Source organism: Geotrypetes seraphini, chromosome 11 (genome assembly GCF_902459505.1).
Source record: "Geotrypetes seraphini chromosome 11, aGeoSer1.1, whole genome shotgun sequence".
Taxonomy (NCBI): Eukaryota; Metazoa; Chordata; class Amphibia; order Gymnophiona; family Dermophiidae; genus Geotrypetes; species Geotrypetes seraphini.
The window spans coordinates 8,884,256-8,904,168 of NC_047094.1; the positions used below are offsets into that span (position 1 = coordinate 8,884,256).

The 19,913-nt window shown below is 45.2% G+C and overlaps 1 protein-coding gene across 1 annotated transcript in view; it reads right to left on the reverse strand.

The window, feature by feature from the left end:
- MYO15A (myosin XVA) overlaps nucleotides 1-19,913 on the reverse strand; it is a 204,666-nt gene that overhangs the window by 112,126 nt on the left and 72,627 nt on the right. The window contains exons 20-24 of the mRNA XM_033914963.1: nucleotides 15,678-15,723; nucleotides 12,896-13,020; nucleotides 10,073-10,190; nucleotides 7,954-8,129; nucleotides 2,888-2,972 (exon numbers count right to left, since the gene is read on the reverse strand). Coding sequence (XP_033770854.1) covers nucleotides 2,888-2,972; nucleotides 7,954-8,129; nucleotides 10,073-10,190; nucleotides 12,896-13,020; nucleotides 15,678-15,723 — 550 coding nt within the window. The remainder of the gene's footprint in view (nucleotides 1-2,887; nucleotides 2,973-7,953; nucleotides 8,130-10,072; nucleotides 10,191-12,895; nucleotides 13,021-15,677; nucleotides 15,724-19,913) is intronic.

A 19,913-nucleotide genomic window follows, 5' to 3' on the forward strand; every position in this document is an offset into this window, starting at 1 on the left:
ATGAATATGCACGAGATAAGATTTGCATACTAAATCTGTCTACATTGTATGTAAATCTCTCCATTGTGTTCACTATGAATAGCTTAAAAACCAGACTGGATCCCAAGGACTGGGCTGAGAATCACTAATTTGGATAGATCAAAAACAAGAATCCTACTTAGCTCTCCTCAACCATTGCTGAAATACTGCTCCCCCCCCTCTCAGAACTGAAGGACCCTCCTCCTTCTGAATGCCATAATTATACTGATTATGTAAATGTGCTCTGAATGCTTAACCAAAAATTGTCTATCTGGCAAATAGCTTGCTGCCCAAATCAAGCAGTAACATAGTAACATAGTAACATAGTAGATGACGGCAGATAAAGACCCGAATGGTCCATCCAGTCTGCCCAACCTGATTCAATTTAAAATTTTTTTTTTTTTCTTCTTAGTTATTTCTGGGCGAGAATCCAAAGCTTTACCCGGTACTGTGCTTGGGTTCCAACTGCCAAAATCTCTGTTAATTTTGCACCTTGCTGCTATTACACACAGTTACAAATTTTGCCAGATTAATCGGTGTCAGGTCAAAAGCGCGCCGGGACAAAGGCGCGTCCAGACAATTGAGCGCAGCGCGCGCCACCACACCGCTCTAAATTACTGTTTTTAGTGCTCCGACAAGGGGCTTGGGGGGAACCCCCCCACTTTACTTAATAGACATCGCGCCGCGTTGTGGGGGCATTGTGGGGGGTGTGGGGGGTTGTAACCCCCCACATTTTACTGAAAACTTCACTTTTTCCCTGTTTTTAGGGAAAAAGTTCAGTTTACAGTAAAATGTGGAGGGTTTTTTTACTGTTCCCTCTAAGCTGAGCAGGTGTCCTCCAGCTGCATTGCTACCACTAGGGGGTGGAATATTTTCAGTCGCTAAGGACAGGTATGTTCCCTGGAGTCCTGCAGAACTTGCCTGTCCCTCACAATTGAAAAATGTGACAGTAAAACAGCACCCTCTATTGGTGAGACTGTGGGTGGAGGACTCCTGCTCAGCTTAGAGGGAACAACCCCCCAAACCCCCCCTAACGCCGGCGCGATGTCTATTAAGTAAACTGGGGGGGTTCCCCAACAAAACCCCCCATCGGAGCCCCTAAAAACTGTAATTTAGAGCGGCGCGACGGCGCACACTGCGCTCAATTGTCGGCACGCGCTTTTGTCTTTCGCGCCGTTGTCTATGAACCGATTAATCTCCACATCTGCAGAAAGCATATTTAACAGAGAACACTTTGGACCAGGTTCTGTAAATGACGTCTAAATCGGCAGCCGCCTACAAAAACGACACCAGCCACGTGTCGTTCATACTTAAGCCAAACAGCGGGACCAGGAACTGACATCAGAGGGAGAGCCTAGGGTAGCAGATTTTCCCTGAAGGAATAGCCGGGCCTATGGCCACGCCCCCAGGCCTGCCCCATTCCGTCCCTCAGTCCCACCCCCAGACCGCATCCATGCATGTGCGGATGCGATGCAGATGACATCACCGCAATGCGTCCGCGTATGCGTAGAAGCCCCTTCACGACTCGATTTTGAGGGAAGCTTTTCAAAACCCAGACAAAATGCCGGGTTTTGAAAAGCCGTCCGGACCCCTGGATAGTGCTCGAAAAGGAGGACATGTCTGTGGAAATCCAGACGTCTGGAAACCCTAAGAGAGCCGAGGCCAGTGCGGGCAGCAAGTTGGAGATGCTGCTCGTGCCGGGGAAGTTAAAGAGATATGGAGGAAGAAGAGGGGTGTACGCGTATGCTGGGGGGGGCAGAGAAGAGGACGGGGGAGGGGTTGTTACCACTCCAGGTGTCTCTCACCCTTGCTATGCCACTGGGGAGGGGACAGGGAGAATTGGAGAAAAGGTTTTGAATTACTTCCTCCTTTCCTCTTCTCCGCTGCCTGCCTATTGCTCTGGAGTCTTTTTTATTTTTTTATTTTTTATAAATCTTTATTAATTCTCAAATGTTAACAGTGCCATACAATGAATTTAAACATAAACACTTCACAGAACGTACTTTAAATACACAAATAATTAAAAAAAACAATAATTTTCTGCCCCCCTCCTCCCCATAATTAATAGAAGAAGTACAAATTTAATTTCAATAATATAGATAATTATGTATAGCAAACAATAATACATTCCCCTCCCCCCACAATGTGTAAGGAAGTCGAATAAAAGGAAAGGTACATGACATTATTGTGACTCAATAAATGCAGTCAATGCTCTGGAGTCTTAAAAAAAAAATGGTGGAAGCGTGTTGCGGGCCGCTCCCTCTGAAATTAAGCCCCGCCCACATAAGTTTTAGTTTTATAGACGTTTATGTGTGCCTTGGTTACAAAATGGTGACCCGTCAAATGTGCACACGACAATTGCGCCCAGTCAAATGCACGCACCGACAAGTGCGCGCAGGACAATGGTGCCCCATCAATCGCGCTCCATGCAGCGGATACTACACTTAAAATATTCACTTGGTATCTAGTGTTAGGGTAAAAGGCTAAAAGGGTTCCCATCAGTGTTCCCGCTAAGCTGCGCTCTTGTGCGCTGGCGCACAAAATATTACATCGCAGCGCACAAGTTTCTCGTCACAGCGCACGGCGTACGGCAGATGGCAGGGCGGCGAGAGGAGAATCGGGCGAGTTGGCTCATAACTTGCTGGCGCCCGATATTTTTAGCGCACAGCGAAAAAAGTTTGCTCACAACACCCGCCCGCTTAGAGGGAGCACTGGTTCCCATAATCCTCATCTAAACTTTACCCTAGCACTAGCGTGATTGACGGAGCGCCATTTTACTGTGCGCACTTGTCGGTGTACCTTACAGAATTACCCTTCTAGAAACCCGGGCAAATTCCTTTGTAATCTGTTCCTCAGGTGTCTCTCTTACCTTCAGGTACCTCCTGCGATTTATGTACATATGAACCAAGGACCTGAATTTGATCAGACTTTTCCGTAAGTTCTTGTATTTCTGCCTGCAGAGAAAGGAGCAGCATGACAGAGTTTCTGAACTAAAGCCGACCCAAATGATGCTTCATTCTAAAACACAAAACACTAACGAGGTCCATCCTCTAGATCAGTCTCTCAACTCGGTCCTGGAGTCCCCCCTTGCCAGTCAGGGTTTTCGGGATATCCACAATGAATATGCGTCCACTTGATTTGCATACATTGTAATGTAATGTAATGTAATTTATTTCTTATATACCGCTACATCCGTTAGGTTCTAAGCGGTTTACAGAAAATATACATTAAGATTAGAAATAAGAAAGGTACTTGAAAAATTCCCTTACTGTCCCGAAGGCTCACAATCTAACTAAAGTACCTGGAGGGTAATAGAGAAGTGAAAAGTAGAGTTAGAGGAAAAATAAAAATAAAATAAACATTTTAACAAGACAGCATTGATCTAAATACTTTGGAAGGTAGAAGAGAGGAGAGAAAGGAATAGAAGCAGAAGGGGGAGCCGTTGAACAGTAGAATTCTGCAGCATCCACTATCTCCTCCTCTCCCTATTGGCTAAGGCTCTTAACATTTGCATATCTTCTTCCCATTGGCTAAGGCTCTTTGCCTGCATTGTGATGTCATAGAGCTTTATGGTTATAGAAACCTAGAAACATGATGGCAGATGAAGGCCAAATGGTCCATGTAATGTAATGTAATGTAATGTAATTTATTTCTTATATACCGCTACATCCGTTAGGTTCTAAACGGTTTACAGAAAATATACATTAAGATTAGAAATAAGAAAGGTACTTGAAAAATTCCCTTACTGTCCCGAAGGCTCACAATCTAACTAAAGTACCTGGAGGGTAATAGAGAAGTGAAAAGTAGAGTTAGAGGAAAAATAAAAATAAAATAAACATTTTAATAAGACAGCATTGATCTAAATACTTTGGAAGGTAGAAGAGAGGAGAGAAAGGAATAGAAGCAGAAATTTAAATGATAGAAATAGAACAAAACAAAGACAAAATGCAAAACAATTATTTGCAAATTTCTTTAAGCTTATTCATTGTGAATATCCTGAAAACCTGACTGGCAAGGGGGGGGGACTCCAGGACCGACTTGAGAAACACCGCTCTAGATCCGGGGTAGGCAATTCCAGTCCTCGAAAGCCAAAGGCAGGTCAGGTTTTCAGGATATCCACAATGAATGCGTCTGAGATGCAAATCTATCTCATGCATATTCATTGTGGATATCCTGAAAAGCTGGCCTGCCTGTGGCTCTCGAGGATCGGTTGCCGACCCCTGCTCTAGACCCACATCTCAGTGAAGATTTTAGTTTTGGGGCCCAGAAGATTCTTTCGGTTCCCTTTGGGTTTTCAGACTACGACTCCATTTGCAACAACTTTGGGGTATTTCCCCTTGTTTTATCTCACTTCTCCCTTCCACCAAACCCAGCTATCACTGTGTCAATCTTCTGGACGAGGCCCACTCAGAACCCATGCAACTTAATCTAGGGTTGCCAAACTTCTGTTAATAATGACAGGGGTGGCAATTCAGCACATTACGGCCAATTGGAAAAATTATACAAATCTTAATTATTCTTTTTGGTGGAATTCACTTTGTCACATTTTTAAAATGGAAAGGGCAATTGCTGTACATAAAGGTAATTATAACAACTTTATAAAGATCTGGGGGCCATTAGAGAATTATTGTAATGACTGAACATCATTTTCCTTTCTGATGGATACATGTATTTTATTGGGGGGAGGGGGGAATTGGATGATTAATATTTTAATTAATGTCAGGATTTCTGTTTTATTATGAAAATTCCATGCAAGAATTGGTGGGTGGGTGGGAAAGAGTTATAATTTTTACTTTAATGGTTTATATGTATAAGAATGTCAAGTGTATATTTATTATTAATGTATTGTTATAATATTAATCACTTGTTTGCCAGTTTTAAAATTAATAAAGAATTAAATAAAAAAAATAATAATAATCTAGGGTTGCCAGATTTCCTCTATATTAAAAAAATAAAAAAAGAGGACAACTGGTCCCGCACCACCCCGCCCTAATCCCACCTCATTTTGCCTCCAGCTCCGCCCCCATACGAACCTCCCCAAGCTGGGGACCGCATCTGCGCAGGCATGGATGTCGATGTGATGATGTCACGTGCATGCGTATGATATCATCGCATCAACGTCCATGCCTACGCAGATGACATGGCCTTAAGGTCAGGGACTTTAAGGTTTTCCCGGACGTCTGGTACCCCGACCCTAATCCAGCACCCAGCTACTGTGCAATCAGTGGCGTGATAAGGGGGGGGAGGGTGCCAGCACCCATCATCCTCTCTGCTCCCCTCCTTCCCTGCCCCCTCACTACCGCACACGCACCACGTCCCTTCCCCCCATACCTTTCTAACATGCACAGCGCAAGCAGCGACCCCAGCCTGTTGCTCAGGCCAGCATTGGCTCTTCTTCTGATGTCACTTCCTGGACCTTCGCCTAGGAAATGATGTCAGAGGAAGAGCCGCCGCTGGTTCGAGCAGCAGGCTGGGGTTGCCCCTAGCGCAGCGAACATTACAGATGGACGGGGAAAAGGAAGGGGCCCAGGCACGCACCGCACAAGGGGGTGGAAGGAGTTGATGGGTGGGGGAGGGGCACCTCTCACCCCCATTACGCCACTGTGTGCAATGCCTAGGACTCCATTCCCTGGAGGGGCTGTGACAGCCCCCAAATTCTTGTTTTCTTTTGCTTTGCTTAGACTTCATTTTCATGTCTGAAGCGTGCAGCTAAAGGACAAAACAGGGGAAACAAAACCACAACCTCAAAAGCACAGAACAAAAGGTGGAATTGTCCCAATCAGAATGGTGCACAAAAAAGTGTCTTTCAACTCATCTGATAAATCCAATTGCCTGTATTCATCCAAAATTCATAAAATGACTCTACGACTCGACATGCGCATGTTTCGGCCCAAACGGGCTGCCTCAGGAGTCTTATGAGTCGCAGCGTTTGTCACCGTGACACATCTTTCCAGTAAGAAGCAATATTTAGTGAGATTGTGCACCTTTTCATAAAGCTGAAGACTCATAAGACTCCTTTGCAGTCGACAATGGAGAACGGAGGAGCAGTTGTTGGTGAGGATGCAGGGACAGAGGAGCAGCGAGCTAATGGGGTAGTCCACGGAACATCTTTGCCCCCCCCTCCTCTGGTAAAACCTGAAGTCATCGATATGGAAGCGATTTGGAGTGGACTTGAGTCAATCCATAAGGTATGCTCTCAACTTTTTTCTTCAACACAGAATACTAATTTACAAGTTAAAACTTTGGAAGAGAAACTCCAAAAGCAGTCCAATAGAACGGACAACTTGGAAAAATCAGTGTCAGAAATAAAGGCTTCTATGAATTTACATTTAAAGGAAAAGTCTTTGCTGGTTAGAAAAATGGAAAATTTGGAAAATGCAAATAGAAATTTAAATCTCAGATTGTTGAACTTTCCGGTATCTAAACTTCAAACTTCAAGAGATTTATTCAACTCCTTTTTACAATCAGTGTTGAAATTTCCTGAAAATAATATGCCACCGCTTCAAAAGATATACTATTTGAATATTCCCAAAGAAGAGAAAGGCAAAGGGATGGTATCAGGAGACTTGGATCTCACTGGTATGCTGGAAACATCAATTCAAGAAGAAATAACTGTTAGAGCAACTTTACTGGTAACCTTTGTTTTTCTCCAAGATAAAGAGGCAGTTCTCCGTTTATTCTATAGGACTGAGAATGCGGAATTTCACGGCTCCAAAGTTTCAATATTTCCTGATGTATCTAAATTGACGCAAGCCAGACGGAAGAAATTCCTGGCATATCGACAGTTAACTTTAAATATGGGAGCAACTTTTCAGTTACGTTTTCCCTGCAAATGCTGTCTTACCTATCAGAATGTTAGATATATATTTTATGATCCGGACCAGTTAAATTTCTTTTTAGAGGGTAAGACGAAATTTAGAGCTCCAGATCCTTCAACATAGTCCTCTATCCAGGCAGATGGTTAATCCAACCGTACTCTGTAATCTGTAACTCGTATGAGTTTTTCTTTTTTCTTTTAGACCCAACTTCCCTTGGAGGTGATGGACTCTCTCTCTTCAATATGTGGACTCTGATTGGTCATATCTGTGGAATTATTATACATAATTTAATATAATCATTTTCTTTTTTCAATTGTTAATTTCTTTAGATTGTTGTTAAACAATTTGTGAAAAATTATAAATAAATAAAAAAAAAAAAAAAAAAAGACTCCTGAGGCAGCCCGTTTGGGCCAAAACATGCGCATGTCGAGTCGTGGAGTCATTTTGTGAATTTTGGATGAATAAAGGCATTTGGATTCATCAGATGAGTTGAAAGACACTTTTTTGTGCACCATTCTGATTGGGACAATTCCACCTTTTGTTCTGTGCTTTTGAAGCGTGCAGCTATACCGCACTCCCCCGAAATTCGCAGGGGTTCCGTTCAAGAAACCCCCACAAATTTTTTTTTTAAAAAACGCGATTTTTCGCCTGTCAAGAGGCAGGGGAGGCAGGAGAGGGCAGCTGTAGCGCCGCCGGGTGAAGAAAATCACTCGCGGTCTGCTCCGTCCGCCTCTTCCCGTAGTATAGTCGGGCTACACCAATCAGGAGCTGTTTTGACACGCACCTCCTGATTGGTGTAGCCCAGCTTTACTACAGGAAGAGGCGGTGGGAGCAGACCGTGAATGAGCGAGTCTACATTCAAGAACCGCGAATTCGCGGGGGAACACTGTATTGGCAAATGAAAAAACACAAGATGTCATATTTTTATTCTGCTTATTTTTGTTTCTTAATGACGTGCTCCTCAAACAATTTATTACAATTTCTGCAGTCTACAACCCAAGATACTGACATCTGTCTTTCCTTGACGAAATCTATGGCCTGGCTTAATAGAAATGTTAGGGAACTTTAAAACATGCATCCTTCGGAAGGATTTTTGTCCCAATGGCAGATTTTCTACCTGGCAAGGCAGCCTCTGGCTCTGGCCTGAAGAAGAATGATCTTCCGTCGCAAGGAAAGGTATCGTCTCCGCACAAGGAAGCCGCGGGCGATGCGCTGAAGGGAAACTGCAGCCAGATGCAAAACACCATCTCGCTTGCTCTCCAGGACCTGGTACACATGCTCTTTCATAAAGAGCTGAGATACAAAAATATATATATCATGAAAGGCACACAATTAAATCCCTCCCACCAACATGCAAACGCAGAGGTGCTCAGTCTTTGAGAGGAAGATTTTAAGTCACTCCCCTAGCTCTACCCCATTCTGTCTAGTCATGTCTCAGCTTTACTGCACTCTGCCCAATCACATCCCTCGACCTGCCCACTCCACCTAAGGGCTCCACCCCCTGACAGATCTTGGCTGTGTCACACACAAACCGCATCCTGCTCAGGCAGCAGAAGCCACATGAATAAAATGTCATCTCCTGTTGCCATGGGACCAGCCTCACGATGTGAGCTGTGAGATTTTGCAGCTCTTATCAAGAGACCAGTCACATGGCAACAGGAAATGATGTCATATTAATGCAATTCCTGCTGGCAATGGAGGGGGAGGCTGCTCCGTGGGAGATCTTTGCTCCCCAGCGAGAGTGTTGCAGATGACCCACAAAAAGCGGAAGACTTAGCAGGTCTGCTAACGTGAGATGCGCCGTTTAGCTTCACAAATGTCATCTCGTTTCAACATTATCCACCTCTTCCCCAACTAGGGTTACCAGATTTTCCATTCGGAAAATCCGGACCCCTTAGACCTGCACCCAGGCATGCTCAGTTCCACCCATCCCCGTCCCATCATGCCCACATCCCATCCCCAATCCTGCCCTAGCCACGCCCCCTGCTGCCAGCTCTGGTCGGGTAGAGTCCATGCATGTGACACGATGATGTCACATGCACTCGCCTGCCCAACGGCGATTTTGAAGGAGGTTTTTCAAAACCCAGACAAAGTGGCAGGTTTTGAAAAGCCGTCCAGACCCCCGGACATGTCCTCAAAAGCAGGACATGTTCGGGGAAATCCGGACGCCTGGTATCTCCAACTAACTCTTCCCAATATCTAGCTCTTAGGACAGAGGTGTTGCGTGAAAACTGAGAAGGGCTAAATTCAGCATTCAAGTTTCAAGTTTAATGGTTCTTTTGATTAATCACTTAATCATACTTCTAAGCGATGAACAAATTAAAATACATTCAGTAGGAGACAATACAGTACAAACTTTAAATAGTAACATTGGGTTAAAGATTAACTCATCATACTCATAACACAAGGCAAAAAGGGGATGCGAAATACAATTCAATATAGAAAAGCAGAACAAAAAAGGAAAAGTACAAGAGGGAAACAAATGAAAGCATAATATAATACAGTAAAATCACTGGCCTAAGGATTAATAGATTAAGTACCAAAGGCATCTTTAAAAAGAAATGTTTTTAGATTACTTTTGAATTTTCCCAGATCCTGCTCCTTTCGTAAATAAATTGGAAGGGCGTTCCAAGTCTGTGGAGCGGTTACCGAAAAAATAAACTGCCGTCTTGTATTGATAATCTTAAGCGAAGGAATAGTTAGTAAATTTTGTTCATTAGATCTTAAAGCTCTGTTTGGATTGTATGGAATTAAGCATTTATATATAAATGCTGGAGTTTTATTGAGAAGAGACTTGAAGGTGAGCAAGCAGAGTTTATATGTTATCCAATGAATAACTGGAAGCCAATGCGCGTTTTTTAGAAGAGGTGTAACATGATCAAACTTTCTAGATTTGGTTATAAGTTTAATGGAAACATTTTGAATGATTTGAAGACGTTTAATTTCATTCAACGATATTCCCTTGAAGAGAGCGTTACAATAGTCTATTTTAGAAATCACCAAAGATTGCAGGGCTGCCCAAGTCCGGTCCTCGAAATTTACTGGCAGGCCAGGTTTTCATGAGAGAGATTTGCACACCGAGAAGGCAGTGCAGGCAAATCTCTCTCATGCATATTCATTGTGGATGTCCTGAAAACCTGGCCTGCCAGTAGGTCCAAGGACCGGACTTGGGCAGCCCTGCACTAGTGGGTTTCCTTGCCCAATTTCACAGTATATGTCCAGTGCATGCAGGGTACCTTGCTGACTCCAACGCAGTAGCTGGCTTGCGTGACCGTGCAGAGCTTCTTCAGGACCGTGACACAGTTCTCCCCGTCCGCAGGAATGTTGTAATTGAGTCTCAAGACGCACCTGTACCTGCAAAGAGGAGGATGAGGGGGATGAAGGCTCCACACGCCTCACTTTCTGCCTGTTTACTAAACAGCTAACTTGCATTAAATGAGTCATTCTATGCAGTGGTCACCAACATTTATTATTTAGGCACTGAATATGCACATAAAGAACCAGAATATGTAGGTGTGTGCATTCGTGCATATACATGCCAGTAATCTGGCTGCGAGCTAGATTTCAAATGGGTGTTCACGTGGGCAGAGAATAGGAGGAGCGGTTCATAGACAACCCCGCGAAAGACAAAGGCGCGCGCTGACAACTGAGCGCAAGATGGAGGTGCGCGCCGAAGAAAATTACAGTTTTTAGGGGTTTTTGTTGGGGAGCCCCCCAGTTTACTTAATAGAGATCGCGCCGGCGTTGTTTCCTAAAAACAGGGAAAAAGTGAAGTTTTCAGTAAAATGTGGGGGGTTACAACCCCCCACAACGCCCCCACAACGCAGCGCGATCTCTATTAAGTGCCCCCATGCCCCCCCCACCCCGTCGGAGCCGTAAAAACTTTAATTTTCTGCGGCACGCGGCTCCGCGCTGCGCTCAATTGTCTGCGCACGCCTTTGTCCCGGCGCGCTTTTGACCTGACACCAGGAGGAGCTCATGCTCACTACATTTTGAGGGGCATTTTTGATAGGACAAATGGCCATTTTCAAATTTTTTTTATTACCTACTTAGACATCTTGGCCAAACTTAAGACGTCCAACTTTGCCATTTTCAACCACAAAACTATCCAAGTTCAAAATGTCCAAATCCAGAGCATTTGGACGTGGGAGCGGCCAGCATTGTAATGGACTAGCCACATAAGACATCCCGATACAAAGCAACAGGAGATTCTACCTTATCAAGGCAGATACTCAAAGGAAGACGCGACACGTACGTGTTTCGGCCCCAAGACCTGCCTCAGGAGTCTTAATGCTTTGATCAATACAGTTGACTGTTCTATCTTATAAAATTATAATGAACACATCAATCAGAATGCGCACTTAAAAATTTTTTGTCCACAATGTGGAGGTTAACCCAGGTTCCTGGATTGGCCACCGTGAGAATGGGCTACTGGGCTTGATGGACCATTGGTCTGACCCAGTAAGGCTGTTCTTATGTGTGCCAAGTATAGGACAATGAAGCCATTGTGACATCACTGATGAGGTTGGCTCTGAGGCACTGTGGAATGAGGCATTATGACATCACAATCTCAGCTCTGGAATGTTGCTCTCATTGGGGTTCCAGAATCTTGCTATTCTTTGAGATGCTGGAATGTTGCTACTCTGGGGATTCTGGAATCTTACTATTCTTTGGGGATTCTCATGGAATGTTGCTCATATTTGGGGTTCCGGAATCTTGCTATTCTTTGAGATTCTGGAATGTTGCTACTCCTTGGGTTTTGGCCAAATACTAGGACCTGGATTGGCCACCGTAAGAACGGGTTACTTGGCTTGATGGACCATTGGTCTGACCCAGTAAGGCTATTCTTATGTGGCTGGGAGATCCCGCACTGCCTTCTAATGATGACTATCGTTGCTGTCATCATTTGGGAGAAGACTCAAGCTTTCACCTGCTTCCTGAAGTAAAGGTAGTCTCAAGATAGATGGAGGCCCAGTGGTGTTGTAAGGGGGAGTGGGGGCGGACCATCCCAGTTGCTGGCTTTGGCGCCTCTCCTCCACCCCCTCTCCCGAATACCTCTTTAAATGTTTGCCTGTGCAAGCAACATCTTCCGCTTGCTGCCCACACTGGCCTCATCTCCCTTCTGACATCACTTCCTAGTTGCGTGACCATGAAATGATGTTAGAAGGGAAACAAGGCCGGCACAAACAGCCGGTAGATGATGCTGTTCTCGCCAGTGAATAATTCAAGAGATACAGTGGCGTAGTAGGGGAGGGGGCGGTCCGCCCTGGGCACCATGTTGGTGGGGGCACAGGCATCCCTCCTTCTCTCCGCCCCACCCCTTCCCTTTCCTCCCTTCCCCCATACCTCTAGTTGAAGTTGTTGCTCGAGGCGGGCAACATCAGGCTCTTCGCAACCCCATCGGCTCTCCCGCTGACGTCACTTCCGGGTGCCACGCATAGGAAGTGACATCAGAGGGAGAGCCAACGGGGTCACGAAGAGCACGTTGACCGCCGCAAGCAACAACTTCAACTAGAGGTACGGGGAAAGGGAAGGGGGGCGCGCATGGCAGGCGGGATCGGGAAAGGAGCGAGGAGGGTGGCAGGTGGGATTGGGGAAGGAGTCGGGGGGGGGTGGCGGAAATGAGGGCGGGGAAGGTGCACCTCACCCTCACTACGCCACTGATTATGAGGGAGTGCACGGCACCACAATTCCAGGCACCAACTTCCCTCACTATGCCACTGCAGCCCCTCTAGATTTGTATCTGGAGCTGGAAAATGGAAAAACAGCCCTTCTGTTGTTGAACGATTGCTCAACAGAACTCTGGAGACCTTTCTTTTTTTTTTTTTTTTTAATAAATCTTTATTGAGTTTCTAAAGCTAACAAAAATGCAATACAATATCTATACAAATAATGGTAATCATATATGCACTTACAATCAATCAGAATCCATACAACATTAAAAAAAAATAAACCCACCTAACCACCATTTTCATAACCATACAAAAGAAATACCCCTTCCTGCCCTCCCTCCCCCTCCCCCTTTCGTTCCTGGAGTCTCCTTCCCTAAACTGCAGTACCTGTCGAGGAAGATTTGGAATGGGATCCGTATAGGGTAGCCCTCTTTCCGAATGCGTATCGTTTCGAGAATTCCAGAATATTTCAGCTGACTAGTGACCACATCTGATTCAAACAGCCCAGCTTCCTGATGAAAGAAATAATGCACAGCTCTCAGCGCCTCTGACTTTCCGGCGCACATCACTCACACACACGAGGAAATATGCTCTACCGGTGCATTGCTGTATCCACATAAACGCCCAGCGTTCGTCCGATGCCACGCTATAGAAACTAACACTCTCTTATTATGCACCTATCCAACGTACTGGCTACACAAACGGCGAGTAGATTTTAAACTGCAGAAAGGGGAAAGAATGCATTAATTGATCAGTTTCAGCCAGTGGCGTAGCAAGAGTGAGAGGTGCCCAGGGCGGTGGCACCCTTCTCTCACCCCCAATTCCCCCTGACGCACACGTGGCCCCATCCCCCAGGCCGCTAGTTGTTCACTGCCGCGAACAACAAGAACTTCAAAGTGCTCCTCGCGACCCCGTCGTCTCCTACGCGCGGCACCCGGAAGTGACATCAGCAAGTGCAAGGGGCACGTTAAAGTTGTTGCTCGTGTCGGTGAACAACTAGACGTACCAGGGAAGAGAAGGGGGGCGCGCACGTGGAGAGGGGAGGAGTGGGAAGAGGTGGGGTGCCGGCACCCCCACCATGGCGCCCGGGGCAGACTGCTCCCTGCCCCCGCCTCCCCCTTACCACGTCACTGGTTCCAGTTGACTTATAATTTTAAGCCTGTCCTGGGAGACTTCGGGTACCAGATGATGAAAAACACGCTACGTTATGGGAGCTAAATGACGTCATGTCTATGCTGGCCTAGTTTATCCCTGTCGATTATAAGTGATTAGATTCCACTATTACGGTGTATCGCAAACTTTTTAGGCTGCAGCATACTAATCCCCAGAAATGCATGGACATCGACACAATGACATCATAAGCGTGCGTGATGTCATCACATCGATGCCTGGGCATGCGTGGATGTCCTCCAGCCGCAGCCCTGAGCCTCCTATTACCACCGGTGGAGGGGTGCTGCAGAAGGAGAGGTGAGGAGAAAGAGCAGAGGCACCGGCGCCGGCTGACTGGCTACAGGATGTGCCTCTCGCCACAAGACGCACATCCTATAAGCAGTCAGGCTGCTGCCGGCGCCTCTCCTCCTCGTCGACATCTCGCAGCGCACCTGGAATCTGCCAAGGCACATATAGAAATATGATGGCAGATAAAGGTCAAATGGCCCATCCGCAGTACCCACTCTCTCCTCTCCCTATTGGCTAAGGCTCTTAACATTTGCATCTCCTCTTCCTATAGGCTAAGGCTCTTTACACTGCATTGTGAGGTCATAGAGCTTTATGGTTATAGAAACATGAAGGCAGATAAAGGTCAAATGGCCCATCCGCAGCATCCATTATCTCCTCCTCTCCCTATTGGCTAAGGCTCTTAACATTTGCATCTCCTCTTCCTATAGGCTAAGGCTCTTTACACCTGCATTGTGAGGTCATAGAGCTTTATGGTTATAGAAACATGAAGGCAGATAAAGGTCAAATGGCCCATCCGCAGCATCCATTATCTCCTCCTCTCCCTATTGGCTAAGGCTCTTAACATTTGCATCTCCTCTTCCTATAGGCTAAGGCTCTTTACACCTGCATTGTGATGTCATAGAACTTTCTGATTATAGAAACATAGAAACATGATGGCAGATAAAGGCCAAATGACCCATCATAGAAACATAGAAACATAGAGGATGACGGCAGAAAAGGGCTACAGCCCATCAAGTCTGCCCACTCTGCTTACCCACCCCCTGTCTATGCCCTAATGACCCAATTTCCTTATCTTGACCCTCGTAGGGATCCCACATGGGTATCCCATTTATTCTTAAAGTCTGGCACGCTGTCTGCCTCGATCACCTGCACTGGAAGCTTGTTCCAATGATCAACCACTCTCTCTGTGAAGAAATACTTTCTGGTGTCTGCAGCAGCCACTCTCTCCTCCTCTCCCTATTGGCTAAGGCTCTTAACATTTGCATCTCCTCTTCCTATAGACTAAGGCTCTTTACACCTGCATTGTGAGGTCATAGAGCTTTATGGTTATAGAAATATAGAAACATGATGGCAGATCAAGACCAAATGGCCCATCCAGTTTGCCCATCCAAAGCATCCACTATCTCCTCTTCACCCTAAGAGATCCCATGCTTTTCTGAATTCAGACACAGTCTTTGTCTGCACTGCCTCTACCAGAAGACTGTTCCACACATCTGCCACCTTTTCTGTGTAAAAATATTTTGTTATATTACTCCTGAGCCTATCACCTCTCAACTTCAACCTATGCCCTCTCATTCCGGAGCGTCCTCTCAAGCGAAAGAGACTCACCTCATGCACATTTATGCCACGTAGGTATTTAAACGTCTCGATCATGTCTCCCCTCTCCCATACGCCATATGATGTGATACACTGTTCTATTAGATAGATTCCTCTCACCTTTATTGTCAAGCCGTAACCTCAGACTCTGCTACACTCGAAGGGTTCCAATATATGTAATGTATATTGGAACCCTTCGAGTGTAAACTATGTAACATTATATTGTAACACTGTGAATGCTAAACTGTAACCCGTTCTGAGCTCTTTGGGGAGGACGGGATGTACACTTGTTCCCACAGACACAGAAAGAGATAAAAACATGTTTAAAATATTACCCACACTTGCTTGGTCCTACTCTTTGGAACAGTTTATGTCGAAATACTCAGCATCTCACCTTCTTGTTGTTTGGTTTTATACATCGGACAAAAAACGGGTTACACCTGGAAGAGGGATTTACTTTTAATAATAATAATAATAATAATTTAATAATAATAATTTATTTCTTAAATACCGCTATACCGTGAAGTTCAAAGCGGTTTACAGTAAAGATATATTTTGACAGTACATGGGATACAAACGGTTAACAATAAAGATACATTTTGTCAGTAAGTGGGATACAAGTCATACAAGTGGTTTACGATAAAGATACATTTTGTCAGGACATAGGATACAAGGGGAGAAAGGGTAAGAGTTAGTCTCAAATCTAGAGTTGGGGTGGTGGCAAGGTAGAGAGGAGTGCCGTAGCGAGGAAGAGGCGGGTTGGGAATTTAGAATTTATTAAACAATCGAGTTTTAGAAAGAGTTTCTTCAATCTCTGCCGCCTTCCAGCTCTTAGAATTAGGGTTCCATTCTTGGCGTTTAAATGCCTTCACTTATTATCCCAAAGGAATCGGGGCAACAAAGCTCACAACTCACTTCCAAAAGGAGCGAATTGCATAAAGACCAAAAAAATGGAAGTGCAAAGGTGATTCAAAACTGCAACTCAGACGTATTATCTCTTTAAGTGCTCACTTTGAAGATATTGGTAGCTGAGTGCGGCAGATTTTACACCCGAGCCCTGCAGTACGGGTTCTTTAAAAAAGCCCAGGCGAAACGTGTTAGAACCCAAAATGTGTTTCTGAGCCCAGTTTTCTTCAGATAAGTTTTCATGTTCTGAATTTACACATTGATTTCTTTGAATATGAATTTGTACACCATGTCCCACATGCAATGATTAGAGGTGATTACTAGAGAATGACATGAAGAGGCCACAGATAAGCCGCCAAAACGGTGGGGAAAAAACGGTGTTCACCGCGGCTACGGGGACAAGGCCATTCACCGCCCCATGGAGCGGTGAATGACTTTGTCTCCACAGTTAAGGGAGGGAATGTGTGCGGTCACTGTTCATGCTCCCTCCTTCCTTACTAATGATTGCCACTGCTGCCGCCCCGTCCAAGCATCTCCCTCCCTCCCTCCTTACTGATTGCCACCGCTTCCACTATCCAATCGCCACCGCCGCCCAAGTATCTCCCTCCCTCCTTACTGATCTCCGCTGCTGCCGCCTGATCACATGTCGCCACTCTGTCCAGGAATCTCTTCTCCTTTCCTGCCCCTTACCTTTATGGTGTGTGATTTCTAAATCTCCTTCCTACGAGCAGCCGGAGCATTGATGTCGCATGTAGCTGCCATAATGGTCATCTTTGATGCAACCAAAAGTTGCATCAGAGATGACCTTTCCTGAAGCCAAATGCAACTTCAACGCTCTGGCTGCTCGTAGGAAGGAAATTAAGAAATCGCCTGCCATGAAGGTAAAGGGAAGGGAGGAAGAAAAGGAGGAAAGGTGGGGTGGAGAGGAACAGATGCTGAAGGGAACTGGGGAAGGTGGGGTGGGGAAGGAACAGACGCTAAAGGGAACTGGGGAAGATGGGGTGGAGAGGAACAGACATTGAAGGAAACTGGGGAAGAGAGAGTGGGGAGAAGATGCTGAAGGGAACTGGGGAAGGGAGAGAGGGAGGGAAGGTGGGGTGGAGAGGAACAGGCGCTGAAGGGAAATGGGGAAGAGAGAGATTCCAGACTATAGGGGGAGCGGAGGGAAGAAGATGGGTGCCAGATCAATTGGGTGTAGGGGGTGAAGGGAGAGATGGAAGGGAAAGGCACAGTAACAGAGCATATGGAAGAGGCAGAGAGAAGGCAGACAGAAAAAAAAATTATATTTATTTTCTTTTTTTTTTGCTTTAGGATAAAGTAGTATATTAGTTGTGTTGATAAACATTTAAAAACAAAGCCCTGCCAGCCGAACAGAACTTTGATTTATAAAATGACAATTGTACAGAATATTGTTTCTTTTTATACTTTATTAAAATAAGTTCAGTATAAAACTATTCGAGGCTTTTGTGGATGGGTTCAGATGGCTTGCGGGGACGGGGACCGAGCTCACGGGAATGAGACAGAGACGGGGACAAAGTTTTCCCCCATGTCATTCTCTAGTAATTACTTCAGACGCTCCATCATGCGGACTTGCTAAATGCTAACGCGTGCGAACGTGTCCATTATATCCTATGGACGTGTCCGCTTGCACTAAATCGGCTGCCGCATCTTAGTAAAAGGACTACTAGGTTTGCCATCACTTCCTATAAATACACTTTATTATGTATGTGAACTTGTAACTCGTTCTGAGCTCTTCTGGGATATAAAACCAAATCAATAAACAAAAGGGGCCTCAGTGGTAAAATAGCAACAAAAGAATCTGGAGAATGATGTTCCGGATATAGAAGATGACCTAACTGGCCGCCATCTTGTTGGAATATTCATTTCTATCTCTATCTCTATCTCTGACTTTATGTTTTTATCTTTACTTTTCATAAATTGTTTCTTCAGGTACTTTAGTTAGATTGTGAGCCTTTGGGACAGTTAGGGAATTTCCAAGTACCTATCTTATTTATTTAGTTTTTATTTATTGTATCTTTTAATGCATTCATTTTTGTAAACTGCTTAGAAACCTCAAGGTTATTAATCTGACAACCAATTCTCTGAGCGCTTAAAGAGATAGGCAGATGAGTTGCAGCTTTGAATCACTTTTGCTTTAAAACAACTAGTGTCACTTCCATTTTTTTCTTTTTTGGTATACTTATTGTCCAGCAAATTAAGGGTTTTGGGGTGGGACATAAGAATCAGTGTTGTGGCATTTTTGCGCCACTGGGACTTTTGCAGGTGGAATAAAATACATCACTAAGGCATTGTCGGCGCAGAAAAGCCGCAATGACTGAGTGGAAGCTACAAAACAAGTCAGATGAGAAAAGGGGTTTTCTGGTGTTTATCCAATAAGGCCCAAATTCTCTAAATGGCGCCATACGTTAGATAGCGGTAGGCGCTCAACTGCCATCTATTTGTTTTAATTGGTGTTAATTGATATGACAATTGACCGTGTTGTTTAAAAACTGATTAAAATGTCATTTAAAAAATGTAGGTACCCATAGGCGCTTCCAAAAAAGGACTCAATTTCCCTGTCCCGTCCCTGTGAGTTTTGTTGCAGTCCCTGTTCCTGCCCCATTCCTGTAAGCTCTGCCTTAACCGCATAAGTCTTGAACGCTTATGATTGAGGCTTGTGCAGATGAGGACGGAGCTTAGGCATTGGTGGAATGAGGCATTATGACATCACAGTCTGAGCTCTAGAATGTTGCCACTTAGGATTTGAAAGCATTTGAGGCTTGTGCAGATGATGACAGAGCTCGCGGGAATGGGGCAGGGACAGGAAAAGAACTTGCTGGGATGGGAAAATGAGTTCCTTGCGGGGATGGGGAAAAATTTGTCCCCCTGTCATTCTCTAATCGTAATCACATCTGCAGAAGTGCCTAATGGCGCCTAAGGTAGGCATGGTTTATACCGGAAATGATGCGGTTCTCGTCAAACCTAGGCACCAGGAACGTTGGCTTTCCAAACCCTGGCCAACATTACAGGTGCCTATGTTTAACCGTAGACACCATTCTGCAAACAGCACCAAAGCGTGATTGATGCTTTTTAAGACAGCCGCTGATGTACTGTAGGTGCCGTTTGCAGAATACGGCCCTAAATGCTTATTTTATTTTACTTTTTTGCATCAGAAGTGGGGTTTTTTCCCAGTTAAAATCTAAACTCAAAAGGCCTACTTATCATCATATCATACATTTTCTACTAGACCACAGGTTTTAAGCTTCTCTCGTTTACTAAAAATTTATTGTCACGAAGCATTCAATGCAGTTTACAAGATTTCTAGTTAGTGGTTATAAGCCATGAATTACAGGTCTGAAGAAGCAGAAATGTCTCTGCAGTGTGAATTATAGATTTGAAGGCTCGATCCTGTTCCCACAATCAGTGGCATAGCCAGGGTGAGAGGTGCCCCTCCCCCTTCTCCGCCCCTCCCCTCCTCCACACACTCTTTCCCCGTCCCCTTCTCTTGCGCATGTGCCACTTCCGGTGTCCGGTCAAAAGCGCGCCGGGACATAGGCGCGCCCAGACAATTGAGCGTAGCGCGCGCCGCCGCACCGCTCTAAATTACTGTTTTTAGTGCTCCGACGGGGGGGCTTGGGGGGAACCCCCCCACTTTACTTAATAGACATCGCGCCGCGTTGTGGGGATGTGGGGGGTTGTAACCCCCCACATTTTACTGAAAACT